At 43.5% G+C, this 15334-nt stretch overlaps 1 protein-coding gene across 4 annotated transcripts in view; it reads left to right on the top strand.

Moving 5' to 3' along the window:
- Mylk4 (myosin light chain kinase family member 4) overlaps positions 1-15334 on the top strand; it is a 99120-nt gene that overhangs the window by 10768 nt on the left and 73018 nt on the right. The window contains exon 1 of one of the 4 annotated variants that reach the window (XM_013147642.3): positions 13539-13738. The exons of 2 other annotated variants lie outside the window; for them this stretch is intronic. Coding sequence is in view for 1 of the 2 variants with exons in the window: in XM_013147646.3 (XP_013003100.2) it covers positions 13722-13738 (17 nt within the window). In the remaining variant the exon portion in view is untranslated. Of the gene's footprint in view, positions 1-13538; positions 13739-15334 lie in introns of those variants that run through there. One more of the 4 variants, XM_013147646.3, reaches the window with a different exon arrangement.

Raw genomic sequence — 15334 nt, 5'->3', positions numbered from 1 at the left:
TTTAAAATTTTTTGTCTTTTAGAAATAGAGTTTCACTATGCTGTTCAGGCTGGCCTTGAACTCACAGTGATTCTCCTGCCTCAACCTCCCGAGTGCTGGGATTTCAGACGTGCGCCACCATGCCTGGCCCTCACTGCTTGCTTTTAACTTATTGCCGTTTACTTTGGGCTGTGTAACCATCTTCCTTATCCTCCTTCCCCAGAGTCAACTTGGGGATGATGTTGTCATGAGGACTTGAGTGTACCCGTACCACAGGGTCTCAGCCTGGCTGCAGTGCTGGGGCACAGGGAGCATGTAAGCCTCTTGTAGGACTGCACCTCTGGGTGTTTCTTACACCCTTATACCCTGGACATTTTTGAAGCAAAAATGAGCCTAGGCCAGTTAATCTCATATGACCAACATCCCTGCCTTGTTAATTCACCATCCCAGAAGAGCCGTGCAGGCATCTGTTCTGTGATTCCTCTGCCCAAACCTAAGTGCATTCCTGACTTCCCCCACAGAATGTTCCCCTACCATATGTTATATTTCTTATTGAGTTTATCCTAATACTTTTAATTCGTTTTCTTGATATTATAAGCAGGAATTTAAAATCGACCACTGGTCTTCATTGTAATAAAACTCAATGCACTGATTTTTCTTTTGATTTTGCCTTTTTGTGAATGCTTTTTAGTTTTGAGTGATTTTCAGTTGGTAACTGTGCTATCAAATGTTTTCTGCCCCACACTCATAGAAGGCAATAGCAATCTACTAGGTTTTGCAGAAAAGAAACCTTTTACTGAAGGCTGCCAGGAGCCAGGATGCTCAAACCCGTCTCTGCAGTGGTTGGTGGTGACGCAATGCATGGGAAGGGAACGAGTAAAGCCACTTGTTGACTGGGTGCAGGGAAAGTTTTAGGGTGTGGGGAAGGCATAGCTGGTTATACCTCTCATGGCTGCTCGTGGAGGGGAGTCATCCTGTCCTACCGGGGACAGACGGGGAGGATTTTGAGTTTGTAATGTCAGGTCATTAGCTGGGGGAATAGGCTTGTGTGCGTGCTGGACCAGGGAGAGCAGATTTTTAGTTGGTCTCTGGTGAGTCACAAAGTGCATGGCTAGTTTATACCTGGTTTTTCCTGCTTTCACTTGTATAATCCAGAATACGTCTGATCTTTTGTGCAGTTCCTGGCACAGATATTTGGAATTCTTGGGATTTTCTGAGTGACAGAAGATCCTCTACTGTGCTAGTGAGCAAACCCCGCCTTGACACCTAGGGTCAGCTGGGGCCAGCCCAGTCTGTGGGGAGGAGAGGGGTTCTGGTGTTGAACTGGATCCTGTGGCCAGTGTTAGAATTATGCTTGTGCGATGATGAGCCTCCGTTGAGATCTCTGGGCTCCGAAGCTCAGTGGAGCCCCCTGTGTGTGAGCGCAGGTCTTCGACATGCCTGGATTGTAGGAGGAAAGGGCTGGGCGCTCCCTGTCTGGGACTCTCCTGCACCTCACTCTTGTAGCAAAGGTCCATGTGTTGAGGGATGGTTGTTGGGATGTGCTTTCGAAGGTATTGTGAAGGGTCTTTTGTTCCAGTTAGGTCCGCAGCTCATCTGTGCTAGGACAGATGAGTAGGTCCCGGGAAACTGAAGAAAATACCTGAAAATGGTGCATAAGACAGAAGGCTTGTGGAGACTTACTAATAGGAAAGAGAGGGTGGAGTAAGACTCACTAACTGAAGAGGGTCCAGTGGCAACAGGCTGGACAGAATGTTGCCTACAAGGCCCGGTGGTGAGGGGCTGGACACGAGGCCATCAGGAGATAGAGTGGTGACAGATGGAAGAGGGAAATTGCTAGAAGGTACTTGCAACACCCAGCGGTGGCCAGTTGGATTGCTGCACCCCTGTGATCCGTTCTGCCCTAAATTACTGTCAGGAGGAAGGTTTTATAACTTAAACTACACGGCAGTGACATCGTTAGTTGGCTTTTTTCTGTTCTGTGACCAGCATTGCAAGGAAAGTGGGAGGGCACGTTCTCTTTACAGATGACCCTTGTGTGTTCTGTTCCAGAGTCACTTAGATAATACTCATCCTGACGGTCTGGTCGAGGCACACTAACGATGTCCCCTTGAGTTGGCGGGGGACTTGGGAAGGCAAAGGGCAATGTCTTAGTTTTCCCCAGGGATGGTACATCTTCTCAGATGCTCTAAAGTGATCAGTCTCCACTACTGTGTGCTCCTTGGACGGGTCCAAGGAAGTTCCCCAGAGCAGTGGAAGTGGGGCTCGACTGGAACCATCATGGGGCAGGTTACAGGCTTGCTGACTTTGGTTACAGAAAATGAAAAAATTTCAGGATCCTTCAATAAGAGCTGAAAAGGGATTTATGGCATGGAATTTTAAATAGGCACTCAAAGAAATACAGTGGGTGGGTGCTTGTTGCCTTGGCTCGGTATATTTATGGGGACTTGGGGGGTGGAAATCTGTGGAACTTGTGAATCTTTGGGAAGAGGGGATTCAGGTTACAGATGAAAGTTGACAGCCCTTTCTGCAAGGGGATGTGCTGGTCTATTTATAGGAGGCAGCCATTGTGTTTGCAGGGCTGTAGCTCACCTGTAGGTAAAAGGGAATGGCCAAGGATTATTGTGACTTTAAGGACCTTAGGAATTTTTTGACTGGATTTGTGTTCTGAACCTGCAGTTTTTATTAAAAGTACAGTTCTTAAATGATGATGTTCCTTGTATCCATTTTACCTGTCTTTTAGTTCCTATCCTGTCCTACTATGATGTACTCGCCTTATTACTGGCCCTAAGGCAATAGAGACACCAACCATGCACTAAACCCTATAAAACCACGAGTAAAAATCAACCTTTCCTCTTTAAAATTGATTGTCTTGGGTATATTGTTACAAGCTAACACCTTACCAGCGTGTCTCCTCTCTTCTGTAAGTTGGTTTCCTGGATCATCAATGGGCGGTAGTAGAGCTCCTATACTTATAGCCAATCAGTTAGAAGTACAGCTGGCCCCCAAAGCATGGCTGGGTCTGAAGTGGGAGCCATTGAATGGTGAATGTCGCTCTGAACTAAATCTGAGCACTCCAGTGTCAGAGTTATGCTTTTGCCTCTTTTGTTCTAAGCTGGGCACTGTCAAATTATTGGTGAAAGCAGTTTTCTTTATCTTATAAAGTAGAATGTGAAGAGATTTTCATTAAATTCTCTAGTCCCTGACTTTTAAAATATCTAATGAAGTCAAGAAAGCCATCTTCTAAATGTGACTTTCCCCTGTCAGCCGGCAGCCATTATGTGTAGGGGTAAGAAACACACAGATTGCTCTGGCTCCCCTTCCCGCCTTGCTCATCTCACTCCCTCACCCCAGAGTGTCTTCCCAGCCCTCCAGGATGTCGAGGGTGTTTTTTGCCTTGCAGTGTAGCTGTGTCTCTATTAGCTCCCTGCCAGGATGTTTGGTGCCGTTACGGATGCTGTGATAAACTCTGTCTTGTAACATGCAGCGATCACCATGCAGTATTCCTGCTGCCACTTTCCGTGCCTGTTTCTGCTCCCCCTGCCAACCTCCAGTGGAGGAGAGTTCACCGTCTTCTCCCAGTGCCAGGCATTGTGCCTGGCATGAGGTGGGTATGTTCTCAAATGGAACCAGAGCGTGAAAATGACTGGGCAGCTCGCAAGTGCAGGCTTAGCTCGGCTCTGCTAAGGCTCACGTAGGGAACATTCTGTTTCTTCTGGGAGAACCAAGCCAGTGTTAGATGAGGTGTTAGCTAACGAAGTCTGCTGATTGCTCCTGATCTGGAGATTAAATATTTAGAGAACACCTACAAAAAAGGCGGAAAAGACCTTTGCCTTCAGAAATGTGAATAAAATGGTCCCCTAGAAAGAGTAGAGCTGTCAGAGGGAAGGAACACGGGGCTATTGGAAAGGGATTGCTTTTTGGTTGAGAAGAGAAGAGAAGGCTGAAGGTCCATTGCTTCTGCTTTCTTTTCCTTCTCTGAGCTGCATTTGAAGCCCAGTGGTGGGAAGGCTGAGGACCAGAAGACAAGCGAACCACTCACCAGGAACCGGTGACCCTGGGCATCATTGGTGTTGCTTTAGGATCTGGAGGAGTTAGTGGGCCTTTGTTCCACAGCTCTGCTCTCGCCTGGAGGACAGGCCGTGTGTGCCCAGAAGTCCCGCCAGCACAGCCTCAGCGTGCTGCGATCAGGCTTCTGCAGGGAAGGTCTCGAGCAGGAGAGGCCCATGGACACAGGACTGCGTCCACAGGAGGGTCTACAGCATGTTCAGACCGCTCTGAGGATTCCCAGAAATACACACTGGATACTTTGGGAGCTGACTTCTTAGGAGAACAGGAGCGGCATAAAGACTTTCAGAGACATTAAAATGTGGAATTTACGGGGAGATCAATACCTGGAGTTGTCAAAAATCTGAATTTCCAGCAGACGAAAAGTAAAACTTGCTATTTTACCTCACATGGAAAAATGAACTCTAAATAAAGTAGGGGCTTAATGTAACAGCTAATACTGGAAAACTTCACAAAGCAACTTAGAATATCTGCATAGCTTTGAAGAAGGTGACTCTTTAGCACTTAGAGGTGGGAAGAGAAATTTCATCAGAATTTGTAAATCTCTGTTATTAAAAAAGAGGTTTTTAGGAAAACACAAACACAATCTACAGCCTGGAAGACAACATTTGCAATCCATCCGTGTGCACTCAACTCATGCTAGAATATGTGAAGAGTCCTCACCACTCAATAATCAAACAGTTGTGAGGGGGCCAAAGGCAAAAAAGAATACTTTGCAAAAGAAAATCCCCAAAAATCTAATTGTATATACATAAGGAAATGAAAGTTAAAATCACAATTAGATTCCTCTACACTCTAATGAGAATGACTAAAATTAAAAAAGACTGGCAATATTGTTAATTAATAAATATTAATAAAATTGGATTTTGAAACATTTCTTTTTGACATGTATGAGAAGCCCTATACTATGAAAAAAGAAATACATGGCATGAGAGCTGGAAAAGAAGTAACCATGTTTCTTTGTAGGTTTTATGATTGTGTACACAGAAAATAAAAGTTACATAAGATAAACTTTTCAAACTGACGACAGTTTAGAAAGTTTTCTGCTTAAAATGTTTAGTATCATATATAGGAAGAGACCGAAAAGTAAATTTAAATACAGAACATTGAACAGCATCAAAAATATAAATATCTAGGAATAAATATCTAGGAATAAATCTAATAAAAGATTCCACTGTGTGTTTCACAGATGTGTGTCATGTGCCTGCACATGCACGTGTATATGTGTCTGTGTGTGCAACTTGACAAGCTCATTCTAAAAGAGTTTTAACTGTACGGGACACAGCCATCACACTTCTGAACAGGTGGATGACTAAGTTAAAAAGGACAACAGAAGGTAAGATTCTGTAACACCAACACAAGGATAGACAAATAGATATTGGAATGAAAAATACAGCCCAGAAACAAGCACGAATGACCGATATCTGAAGCAGCTATTCTTGAAAATTAGTAGAAAAGAACAGAGTGTTTAGTAAGTGATTGTTATGATGTAGCTCTAAGATGTCCCCACAGGCTTCTTCTGTCCAAAGGTGGGGACCACAGAATGTAACCAGGTCACAGAACACTATAGTCCTTAGTGGACTAATCCACCTTCGAGTTCCTCACTGAATGAGCAATCAGGAGGTGTGGTTTAGTTGGAGGAGGTGTACCTTTGGAGGTTAGAGCTCTCATTCTGACTCTCTCTCTCTCTCTCTGCTTCTGACCTGCTGTGGGTTGAGCATCTTTCCCCAAACTTTTAGAAATGCAATCTGAGTATCCAAGTTGCTTCCATAAAGATGAGAGTGATGCACATTCCTGCCAGGTACAGGAGAAGGCCACCTACGTCCCCTCCCAGGGGGCTTCTTCATACGCACTGAAAGCACCTTCTGTGTAAGAACTGGGACTTAATGTGCCTTGAACCATTTTAGCAGCTACAGTATCCATTTGTGTCCAAGTTCTTCAATACTTTTAAGCCTAGAGAATAAAAGCTAACAACTTATTATGAACCACTGCATCATAGCCCAATTTAATTTCTACCTAAAAATACAGCATTTTTGTCTCTCTTGGAGATAACACGCATTAGGGTGTATGCGACATTCTCACAAGGCTCCCTATCAGCCGCTGAGATGCCCCCACTGCTGTGTGTTCCCCTATGGAAAATTTTCCCCTGAACCTCAGCCTTCAGGGAGACGCAGGCCAAGATTTGATCAGAACAGCATGACTTGAGCTTCACACTTCTGTAATTTCATGCCTTGTTACTATCATAAGCTTCTTCTAGCTCTTAAAATCCTCTTCCAATTTAGAAAGTAGAAAAGCATCCCCAAGATTGTAAATATAAATATAATCTCCTTCCAATTCCTACAACTAGAAAATGATGATTCATGCTGTAGGACGGGATTTTTACAGATTGTGTGTGCATCTCTTTTGCCTTCCTGCAGCTTATTCAAGAATGCCATGAATCGTAAAGTGCAACAAGCATTTTATTTTGTTCCTGCATGTTTAAGCCTAAAGAATCCATGGGAGACAGACACATATGTTATAGGGGAGTAGGGCAGGAAGAGTCTTATGGTGTTGAGATGGAATTGGAGATATGTCAGCATGAACCTATGCTTAAAAATAAATATTTTCTAGCTCTGTCCTCTGAAGGGACCAGAAGCAATGACACCCCCGTAGCAAAGAGCACTCCTGTGCCCAGGTCTGGATTTGTTAATACCATTGTCTCTCAAAAAGAACTGGGGCTCTTTTGAAGAAATGTCAGATTCTAAAAATGGTACAGAAACAAAGTACTGAAAAATAGTGCTATGTCAAAAGGACCCAAGAAGTAGCGGGAAGGTGCTCCCCTTAGCCAAACCTAGGACAAATTTGAGCCTACAAATGAGAAATGTGGGGAGAAACTAGTCAGTTTTTAAAAAGTCCATGATTTCATATTGACACTAAAAAGGGCGGGGCTCAGGATAAGGATGATGTTGTAGTCAGGAGTTGCAAGGAAAGCAATTACATACAGGAAACATGATTTATAGTATTATTTATTATAGTCACCCCCACAGTCAAATAAAGAAAGTGCAGAAATCTGTCCACACGCTAAACTCCTAGAGAATCCAGCTGAGGGCCCGGATCCCACAGCAATGGCCACCATGAGTCCAGCTGGAGGCCTAGAGCCCACGACAATGGCTCATGTGAGTCTGTTCATGGATCTGTTATGCCAAGGCCCAAAAGTCAGCGATGGAAGCTAGAAAGTCTGTGCCAGTGGACCGAGGGCTCTGCACTGGAGATAAGTGATGCTCAAAATAAGGGCCAGAGTTCCCCTGATAGTACCACAGCCATCCCCAGCAACAGCGAGGTCCTAAGCTCCTCCGACGATGAGAACAGCCAAGGACATACAGGAAGCCAGCCTGACAAGCTTCTCGTGGAGACCAAACAGCTCACATCTTCCCCTCTGGAGCTGGAAGCCATGCCCAAGTAAGGACCACAGCGCCCCCAAAGTGAGCCACAGCCACTCTCAGCGACCAGATCCCGAGCTCCTCTGACAATGAGAACAGTCAAGTTCGATTCAGGGAAGAAGCTCGACAGGCTCCTCCGGAGAACCCACGGCAGCAGGAGAACCAGCAGCACCAAAGAGCAGCAACGCTTAGAACTCACAACCCTGCTGTATTCCTCTCCACTTCTTTTTATGCCAGCAGCAGTCCTCAGGTGGGCCCTCCATGCTCAGCACCACGCTGATTCAGCCCAGCTGGTGTTCAGGTTGACCATCAGTTACCAGTCCACCACAGGTGGAGAGCGCTACTTTACCATTTAATAAGTAAAGAAGTAGAAAATTATCATTTCACCAATTACTGTGATAGTAATCCATTCAGGCAAGAACGGATGGTAAAGACATAGGACAACAGATCATGGGCAAACAAAAGATCCACATATTGCCACAACTTATTTATCAATTGCAAAGAGAAAGAGTTCACTTTTTATTGGAGAAATCTGACAAACACCATGGTCATCAGATCATCAAATTTAGAAAGACATGAGTGGAATCCTGTATCACCTGCTGTGATTTTCTCAGAAAGAGACAGCAGCACTTGCATAGTGGCCTTTCCCCGAGGGTGTGCGATTCCAAACATGAGGAAGCAATTAGTAAAGCAAATTGTGGAATCTCCAAAAATATAAATGTCATAAAGAATACAAGAAAAAGTAGGAGTTTCTGGTCCCTAAGCAGATAAATGGAGATTTTTTTTTAAAAAAAAAGACATGATGATCAAATGCACAAGATGAGGGGAATTTTTTGGCTCTGGAGTGCAGACTGGCCTCACCTCACAGTGATCCTCTTGCCTCAGCCTCTCAAGTGCTGGGACACAATGTAAGTTTTGACTAGATCTTGTTAAGTAAGAAAGTGTCTTTGTTTTCAGAATACATGGTTATGCAATTAGGGATCAAGTTTCATGAATCTGTAGCCTTCAGAAAAAAAGAAACATACCAAATGTAGAAAATACACTTGGTGAATTTAGATAAAAAGTATATGTGTAATAATCATTGTGTATTCTGGCAACTTCTCTGTGGGACTGAAATTGTTAATGTTTTACTTTTATCTTTTGCAATACTAGAAATTGAACTCTAGGCCTCATGGATGCTAGGCAAGCACTCTGCTACTAAACTAGGAGCTAAAAATATTAGGGAAATCGAGACATAGTTAACAAAAACGATACAGAAGTTATCTGTGAGCACTGGAAATTTATTCACAAATTTAATTATGAGTAGGATTTGCATAATATACTTCAACCCATTGAAATAGCATGTGTTATTTTTAAACTTAGTATTGTGTGTTTATATTCTATAATAAAATAAAAAAGGCATACAGAGGCCAAAGACTGTAACTTATGAAATAGTGAATGAAAACATTTAACAATTTTGGAAGAGATTAATTTTTAAATAATTGTACTCATATTTTCACATAGGTTTTTAAAATCTTCCATGTTAAGTTTTTTTAAGTAGGAAAAAGAATGTGGGAGTTTGTTCTTTTTCTTTTTCTTTTTGTATTACTGGGGATTGGACCAAAGGCCTCATGCACGCTGGGCAGGAACCCTGCCGCCCAACTGCACCCTCAGCTAGCGTGGGGATTTTATAGGCCTCATTATTTATTATGCAATTTTTAGCCACTTACTCACTGTCACTTGGTAATGTTAAGAGTCTAATGTCAACCGGGGCTGTAAACAACTCAGCGATAGCTTTATCCTTCTTGTGTAGAGTGTTCCATATCCAAACAGATAATAAAACTTAGGAGTGCTCTTGAATTCCCATTGATTTCTCTACTGTCCGCAACCGTAGGTGGTATTTGCAACCAGAAGAAAAATGTGTGGATCTCTGCTTTCCCCGCTTTATCATCTTCTCTTCTTGTCTTTGGCCCCAGGTGACCTGGTGGAGTGTGGGATGTAATTTATCTTCCTGGATCCCAGCCGTGGTCACCTGGAACGCTTGGCCACAAACTGCTCGGCAACACTTTCGCCCCCTTCTTTTATCTGTATTAGCTTGTGTTTTTATTAGTCATGTCATTGTGTTTTCTTTTCTTAAGTGACATGATTGAAGTGTAATTTGCAGAGCTAAAATTCACCCATCTTAAGTGCACAATTCAGCAATGTCTTAGAAACTTAATGACTTTTCCAGCCATGCCCGTAGTTCCTCACCCAGTAACATTCTGTTTATAGTTTATGCTTGTTCCTACCCCAGCTCCAGGCAACCACCAATCTACTTTGTGTCCCAAGACTTGCCTTTTTATGGCATTTCAGACAAACAGAATCACACAGCTAGTCTTCATTTCTGTTTTTTTCACTCAGTGTGGCGTTTTTGTGCATTCATATTGGAACAACTGTTATTGTTAGTGACAGCCATTGTCCTTGGTTACTGGTATCGTGAACAAGGAATGGAGCAGGACACACAGAAGTAGGAGTGAATGTGCAGGTTTATCAGCCGGGATCTGCTCCTCAGGGCAGGAGTAGGACATGGAAAGGAGCCAGGTGTCGGAGCCGGCAGGTGCTTCTCACCAGGGGAAGTTAGCTCTTTGGACTGGGGTGCTGTTCACTCCAAACTTCCTCCTCTCTGTTGGAGGGGAGCTTCTGTCCCTACTGTTTATGGACCTTTGAGGGACTGTCATGGCGCCCAGTGGTGGGGTGGCGATGGTGGTGGCATCAAAACCAAGATGTAAATGTGATTAAAATTAATTACTGTTGACTTGGTGTCACTTGCAGTTGTGCAGGATATTCTGTGGTGCCTGTGTTCCCAGGCCTGGCGCAGTCGTTAGGGTGGGTGCTCTTGTGGTCTCTACAGAGTTCTTGTGGCTCTCAGATACCCATACTCCACGTGGTCTCCTGTCTTTCCCTGTTACGGTCCAGCTGTCAGAACTGAGCAGCCTCTGGTTTTGGAGGGTCAGCTTCCTCTTTTTCCCGCTGATCTTCTGCCTGCTCCTTGCAGGAATTTCTCCTCTCTCCCTCCTGCCCCTGTTCCATTCCTCCTGACTGCCGGGCAGGATTTCATTTGTGTGGATATGGTACATTATGTTTTCGCATTCACAAAACTAACTCGTGGACGTTTGGTGGTTTTTCAAGTTTTTGCTATTGTGAATAACGAATGCTTCTATGACCATTCATGTGCCAGGTTTGTGTGTTCCTATGTTTTTATTTCTCTCGGGGAGATTCCTTGGAGAAAAACTACAAGGTCGTGCTATCTCAAAACACCTATGCTTTTCCTGTTCCCATCACCTTGTCTGATGTCGGTTCAGATTTCTCCACATTCCTCTCAACATTTGCTTTCCTCTTTTTTATCATAACTTTTCTGGTGGGTGTGAAATATTATTTCATTATTGCTTTAACTTGTGTCACCCTGTGGCTGGTTTTCATTTATATCATATGCTCAGTAACCCTTATGTGTTGTATATAGTGAGATGTCTATTCAAATCTTTCATTAATTTTTAAAATTGAGATGTTCGGCACCCTATTACTGAATTTACAAATTCGCCTTTATTTGAGATACAAGCTCTTTATCAAATAAATTATTTTCTCCACGTCTATAGCCGGTCTGTTCGTTTTTCTACTGGTGTCTTTTTAACAGCAAACGTCTTGAATTTTGATGATGTTCAGCTGACCAGTGTTTTGCTTTATGGGTCACATGCAAAGTCCTTTACAAAAGAGAGGAAGTTCAGTGAGAGCAGGGATAGTGGGAAGCCGTGGCCTTTCATTTCCACGTTGGTATTCCAGACAGTGACCCCACCTCTGTGTGTAGGTGAAGTCTTCTTGTTCCGGAAACACTTGAAAACTATTAGCATTCTCCAGCATGGCTTGAAGGCCACCAGCAGGCGGCTGCCGGCTCCCCTTAACCAACTAATGGGAACGTCCCTTGAAAAGAATCGAAGGCTTCTTTTTCATGGCTCTGTGGGAAGCTGTTTTCCTTATGTTGTTATTTTAAACAGACGTATAACTGTAAAATGCCATGGAATTACGAGAAATGTACCGATGGGCCTGCTCACGGTCTTACTGTAAACCTCTCTGTGCATAAGGGCATCTTCAGGGCTCTCAGAGTATTTTATGGGTGGACCGTAGGGTGCAGAAGCTAAACAAATAAAGCGAAATGAACATGCATGTGATTTTTTTTTTTTTGTGGTCAATATTTTGTGTTCTTCAAGCCATCAGTAGCCATAGGGAACTGGGCCGTTGTCACTGAATTTTAGAAGTTGAGTAAAATGGATTCCTTCAATTGACTTTTCTTTTAAGGCAAGTAGAGGCAATCAAAGATCATTCTATCTAGTGATTAATCAACAAATGTTTATTGCTTGCCTGTAGCCCTGACTCCTGCTTCCACTGTTTATTCTAATCTGTTCCCAGATTCCTGCTTCCACTGTTTATTCTCCCTGAACACTTACTAGGCTGTCAAAAGTCGGCCTCTCGTCCTTCCTCTCCAGATCCGCTGCCTCCTGGCCTGCTCCATCTCAGTTCACACCAACTGTCTCCTTCAGGTGCTCAGGAAGAGACTTGTAAACCATCTTCTTTCATACTCCCGATGCAATCCATCACAAGTCCCATAGATTCTAGATACAGAGGAGATGCTTGCATGGGATTCTAGATTCTAAAAAAGACGTCAGGGAGAAAAAAACCAAGAAAATGAGCTGTTAGGCTTAGTGAACAGTGAGGTATCAGCAGTGGTTCAACGAGGGCAACAAACTCCACGTTTCAACGTAAGATGGTCAAAATAAGCAGGAGAGGCAGGCACAGGGAAACTGAAGAACCTGGAGCTCTGAGCTACCTTTCCTGGAGGTCTAAAATTACTCTACAGGAAGTTTATTAAAAAATAGCCAAGGACGAGATTCTAGGGGGCTCTGGCTGTGACTAGATTTCTGGAGCCCAGAGTATAAAACATCTGACTTCACCATTTTCAATGATCTGAGTAGAGGATGAGGCCGCACGCACCTTCCCTCTGCTGGGGGCAGCTGTCACCTTACCTGCTTTTGCACACCTGCAAAACTAACCACCGTAAAAATTTTCTAGTCTTTTCACAATAGATTTGTGGAAAGACTTCTCTTTTACAAATGAATCCTTCTGCTTAGTCTTCCTAGAGACCAAAGTGCTTTAATCCTAGAAAAAATGCCGATGATTCCGTTGTTTTAAAAAGGGTCTGCTGTCATTCCTCAAATGCTACTTAAGATGGAGCACATCTATTTTTATATGGAACACATTGATTTGGATTAAAACAAAAGCATAAAAACTCAAGAGTGTAGAAGGCTAGCACTGGGATGGAAGGTAAGTGGGTCAGCAAAAGCTACGTAACAGGGGGGCGGCTGGCTTGGTTCCACAGGACTGCATGGTTGCCCGTAATACTAGTCCTAGTTTCTAGGGATCAGGGTTTTATGCCACTCCAGTAAATCCAGGAGTGCGCCATTGTCAGGATCTGGTGGTACCTGTTTTTGCATTATCTCCCTTTTCTTGGTCTGTGCAGAAAACCAGGAGACACTCACAGCTCTGTCATGAAGAAAGTTAGGAAAAATGTATCCCAGGTCTTTGTACTCACCTGGATGCCTGTGCCTTTGACCTTTCCCTAGAGCTGTAAACCATTGGAGACTCTGAAAATACCTTTAAGGGTTGAGAAAATTAAAACGAATCTGCTAAATGTTTTCAGGAGACCCCATATTGCAGCAGAATGTGTTCACGGGTGCATGTAGCTGTGGGGTTCCCACGGCTTGCAACCTGCCCAATGGGAACAAACATTTAGATAATTGTGAATCCGAAAGGCACATAGGATTGCCAATGGCAAATCCAGCTTTGTAATTCCGAGAGTATTGCCACACTGATGAAAGGGAGAGCAAGGGGAAGGTGATATTTCATCCAATGTTCCCAGCTCGTCCTCTCCTTACCTGACCTCTGAAATGGAGCCATGGGCCCTGAAAAGCCTGTGTCTAAAATTAATGTTCTTCTCCATCTGACTAAGATGGCAACAGCTGAGCAATATGAGATCAAGGACCGTATCAGTTTAAACAGGGGTTCAAAGTGGCCTTAGAGAGAGGACACTTCCTCTTGTAGTAGACACTTATCTCTGCAGAAGGGTTCTGCTGACCAAGAGGGAGGACTTCTACCAGAGACCTGTGTGTGTGGTCAGTTTCAATCCTGCAAAATTTCCCTTTATTTACTGGAATTTGTCACCGCCCTTGGAGTGGTTCAAACTCTGTGATGTCCTCATATACATGGTAATTATTTTTGCATCTTGTTGTAACATCTCAAATCTCTTTTCTTCCTGTATGCCAAACTTCAGGTAGATTTAATGTTTAAGGTTTCTTCTGTCAATGATTATATTACAGACCTACAATTTGGTTTCGTATGTTCATCCGTGTGTATCTTCCTAATGCATCTGTAGTATTGTCTGCAATTGTTATATTTTAGCCGTAGTTTGCCCTAGAACAGCCGTTGCATGTTTTTTTCTTTTAATAATTATTTTCTTCCAAGGAGGATTTCCAGAATGCTAATAATGACCTATAAGTATCTGTCGAGTTCTGATTCATGCTGTTTGCTTTTTGAGTTGTTTGACTCTGTAGGTGATGTGTAGAATTTTGTAGAGTATTGGATTTACAATGTGTGTTGGAATTCTATTGTTTTACTGTACGAGTTGTGAAAATGAAGGTCCACGGGGAGAATGACAGATGGTTTTTAAACTGAGAGAAGGGTTGAAGAAGCAACTTTGAGACAGCTTCCAGCAGGGGGCCTGGGACACACGCGTGGGAAACTGCCACAGATTCAGATCACTCTGTATCTTCCTCTCTTTATACACCCAATTGTGTTAGAGTCAAAGCAGAACTATGTAGTTAGTGCGTTACTTAATTTTCCTGGAAAGTATCTCAAAGAAAGCACAAGAATTCGGACTTCCACATGACAGGGAGGCTGGAGTGTAGCTCCGGGGTGGAGGAAGCTCCAAGCCACCTTTCCATGCAGACAACGCCTCCCGGGTACAGCTGCCTGCAGTCATCTCTGCAGGGCCACAGGTGAAGCTCTCCTTACCTTCTCCCCATTCACAGACCTTTCCTATGCAGAGAGGAGAGGTGTCAGGTAGAAGGGACTGTGTGTGCTTACTGTTTACCAACACTGATAAATTACGAGATGCAGCTGAAAAAGACAGTCAGTGTTTATGTTGGAAAAATGATTATAGAAAAAGACATTGCCATTAATGCTCCCCCAAGTATCCCCCTGTCTTCAAACTTGCTTATCCCACCGTCCCCCCACTGGAGGTCCTCTTTCCTGTGTTTAGCTGCACTGTCCTGGCTGCCTCAATGTCCTGAATTGATTCAAAGCATTTACCCTTCGTGGGCATTCTGACTTTTGGGGGATCTGGAAGTCCGCAGCAGCAGACCCGGTGAATGAGGGGAACAGACCATGCTGTGATGTGGTATAAGCCTGCTGTTCTGCTGGACGGCACACGGCGGGAGTATTCATCATATATTTTTAAATCACGTCTTGTAAAGACCTCACAAAAGAAGACTTCCAGATCTGCCTCAGAATGTGGCAGATCGATAAGTGTTTATAACTGAAGGGAAGTTCTTGGCAATGTGTCTTTTGCTGTGATAATTTTTTTTAATTGAAGTACCACCATATATGTTGATATCCCTTGAATTTTTAACAAAATGACGTCTTGCACAGCCATTCTTGTATCTGCAGAGGTTTCCAGTTTCTCTGAATAACTGATACAAAATATGACGAATGCATAAGCAATGTACTTGGGTGGTAGATTTTATTGTCACAGAACACAGCCTATTTTATCTGATAAGAGAAATATACAGTCACCCAGTGGGGAT

Source organism: Cavia porcellus, unplaced genomic scaffold (genome assembly GCF_034190915.1).
Source record: "Cavia porcellus strain 051 isolate PalLab524CR breed Dunkin Hartley unplaced genomic scaffold, mCavPor4.1 scaffold_13, whole genome shotgun sequence".
NCBI lineage: Eukaryota > Metazoa > Chordata > Mammalia > Rodentia > Caviidae > Cavia > Cavia porcellus.
Note: the sequence above shows the minus strand (reverse complement) of the source record. Positions and strands in the feature narration are given on the sequence as shown.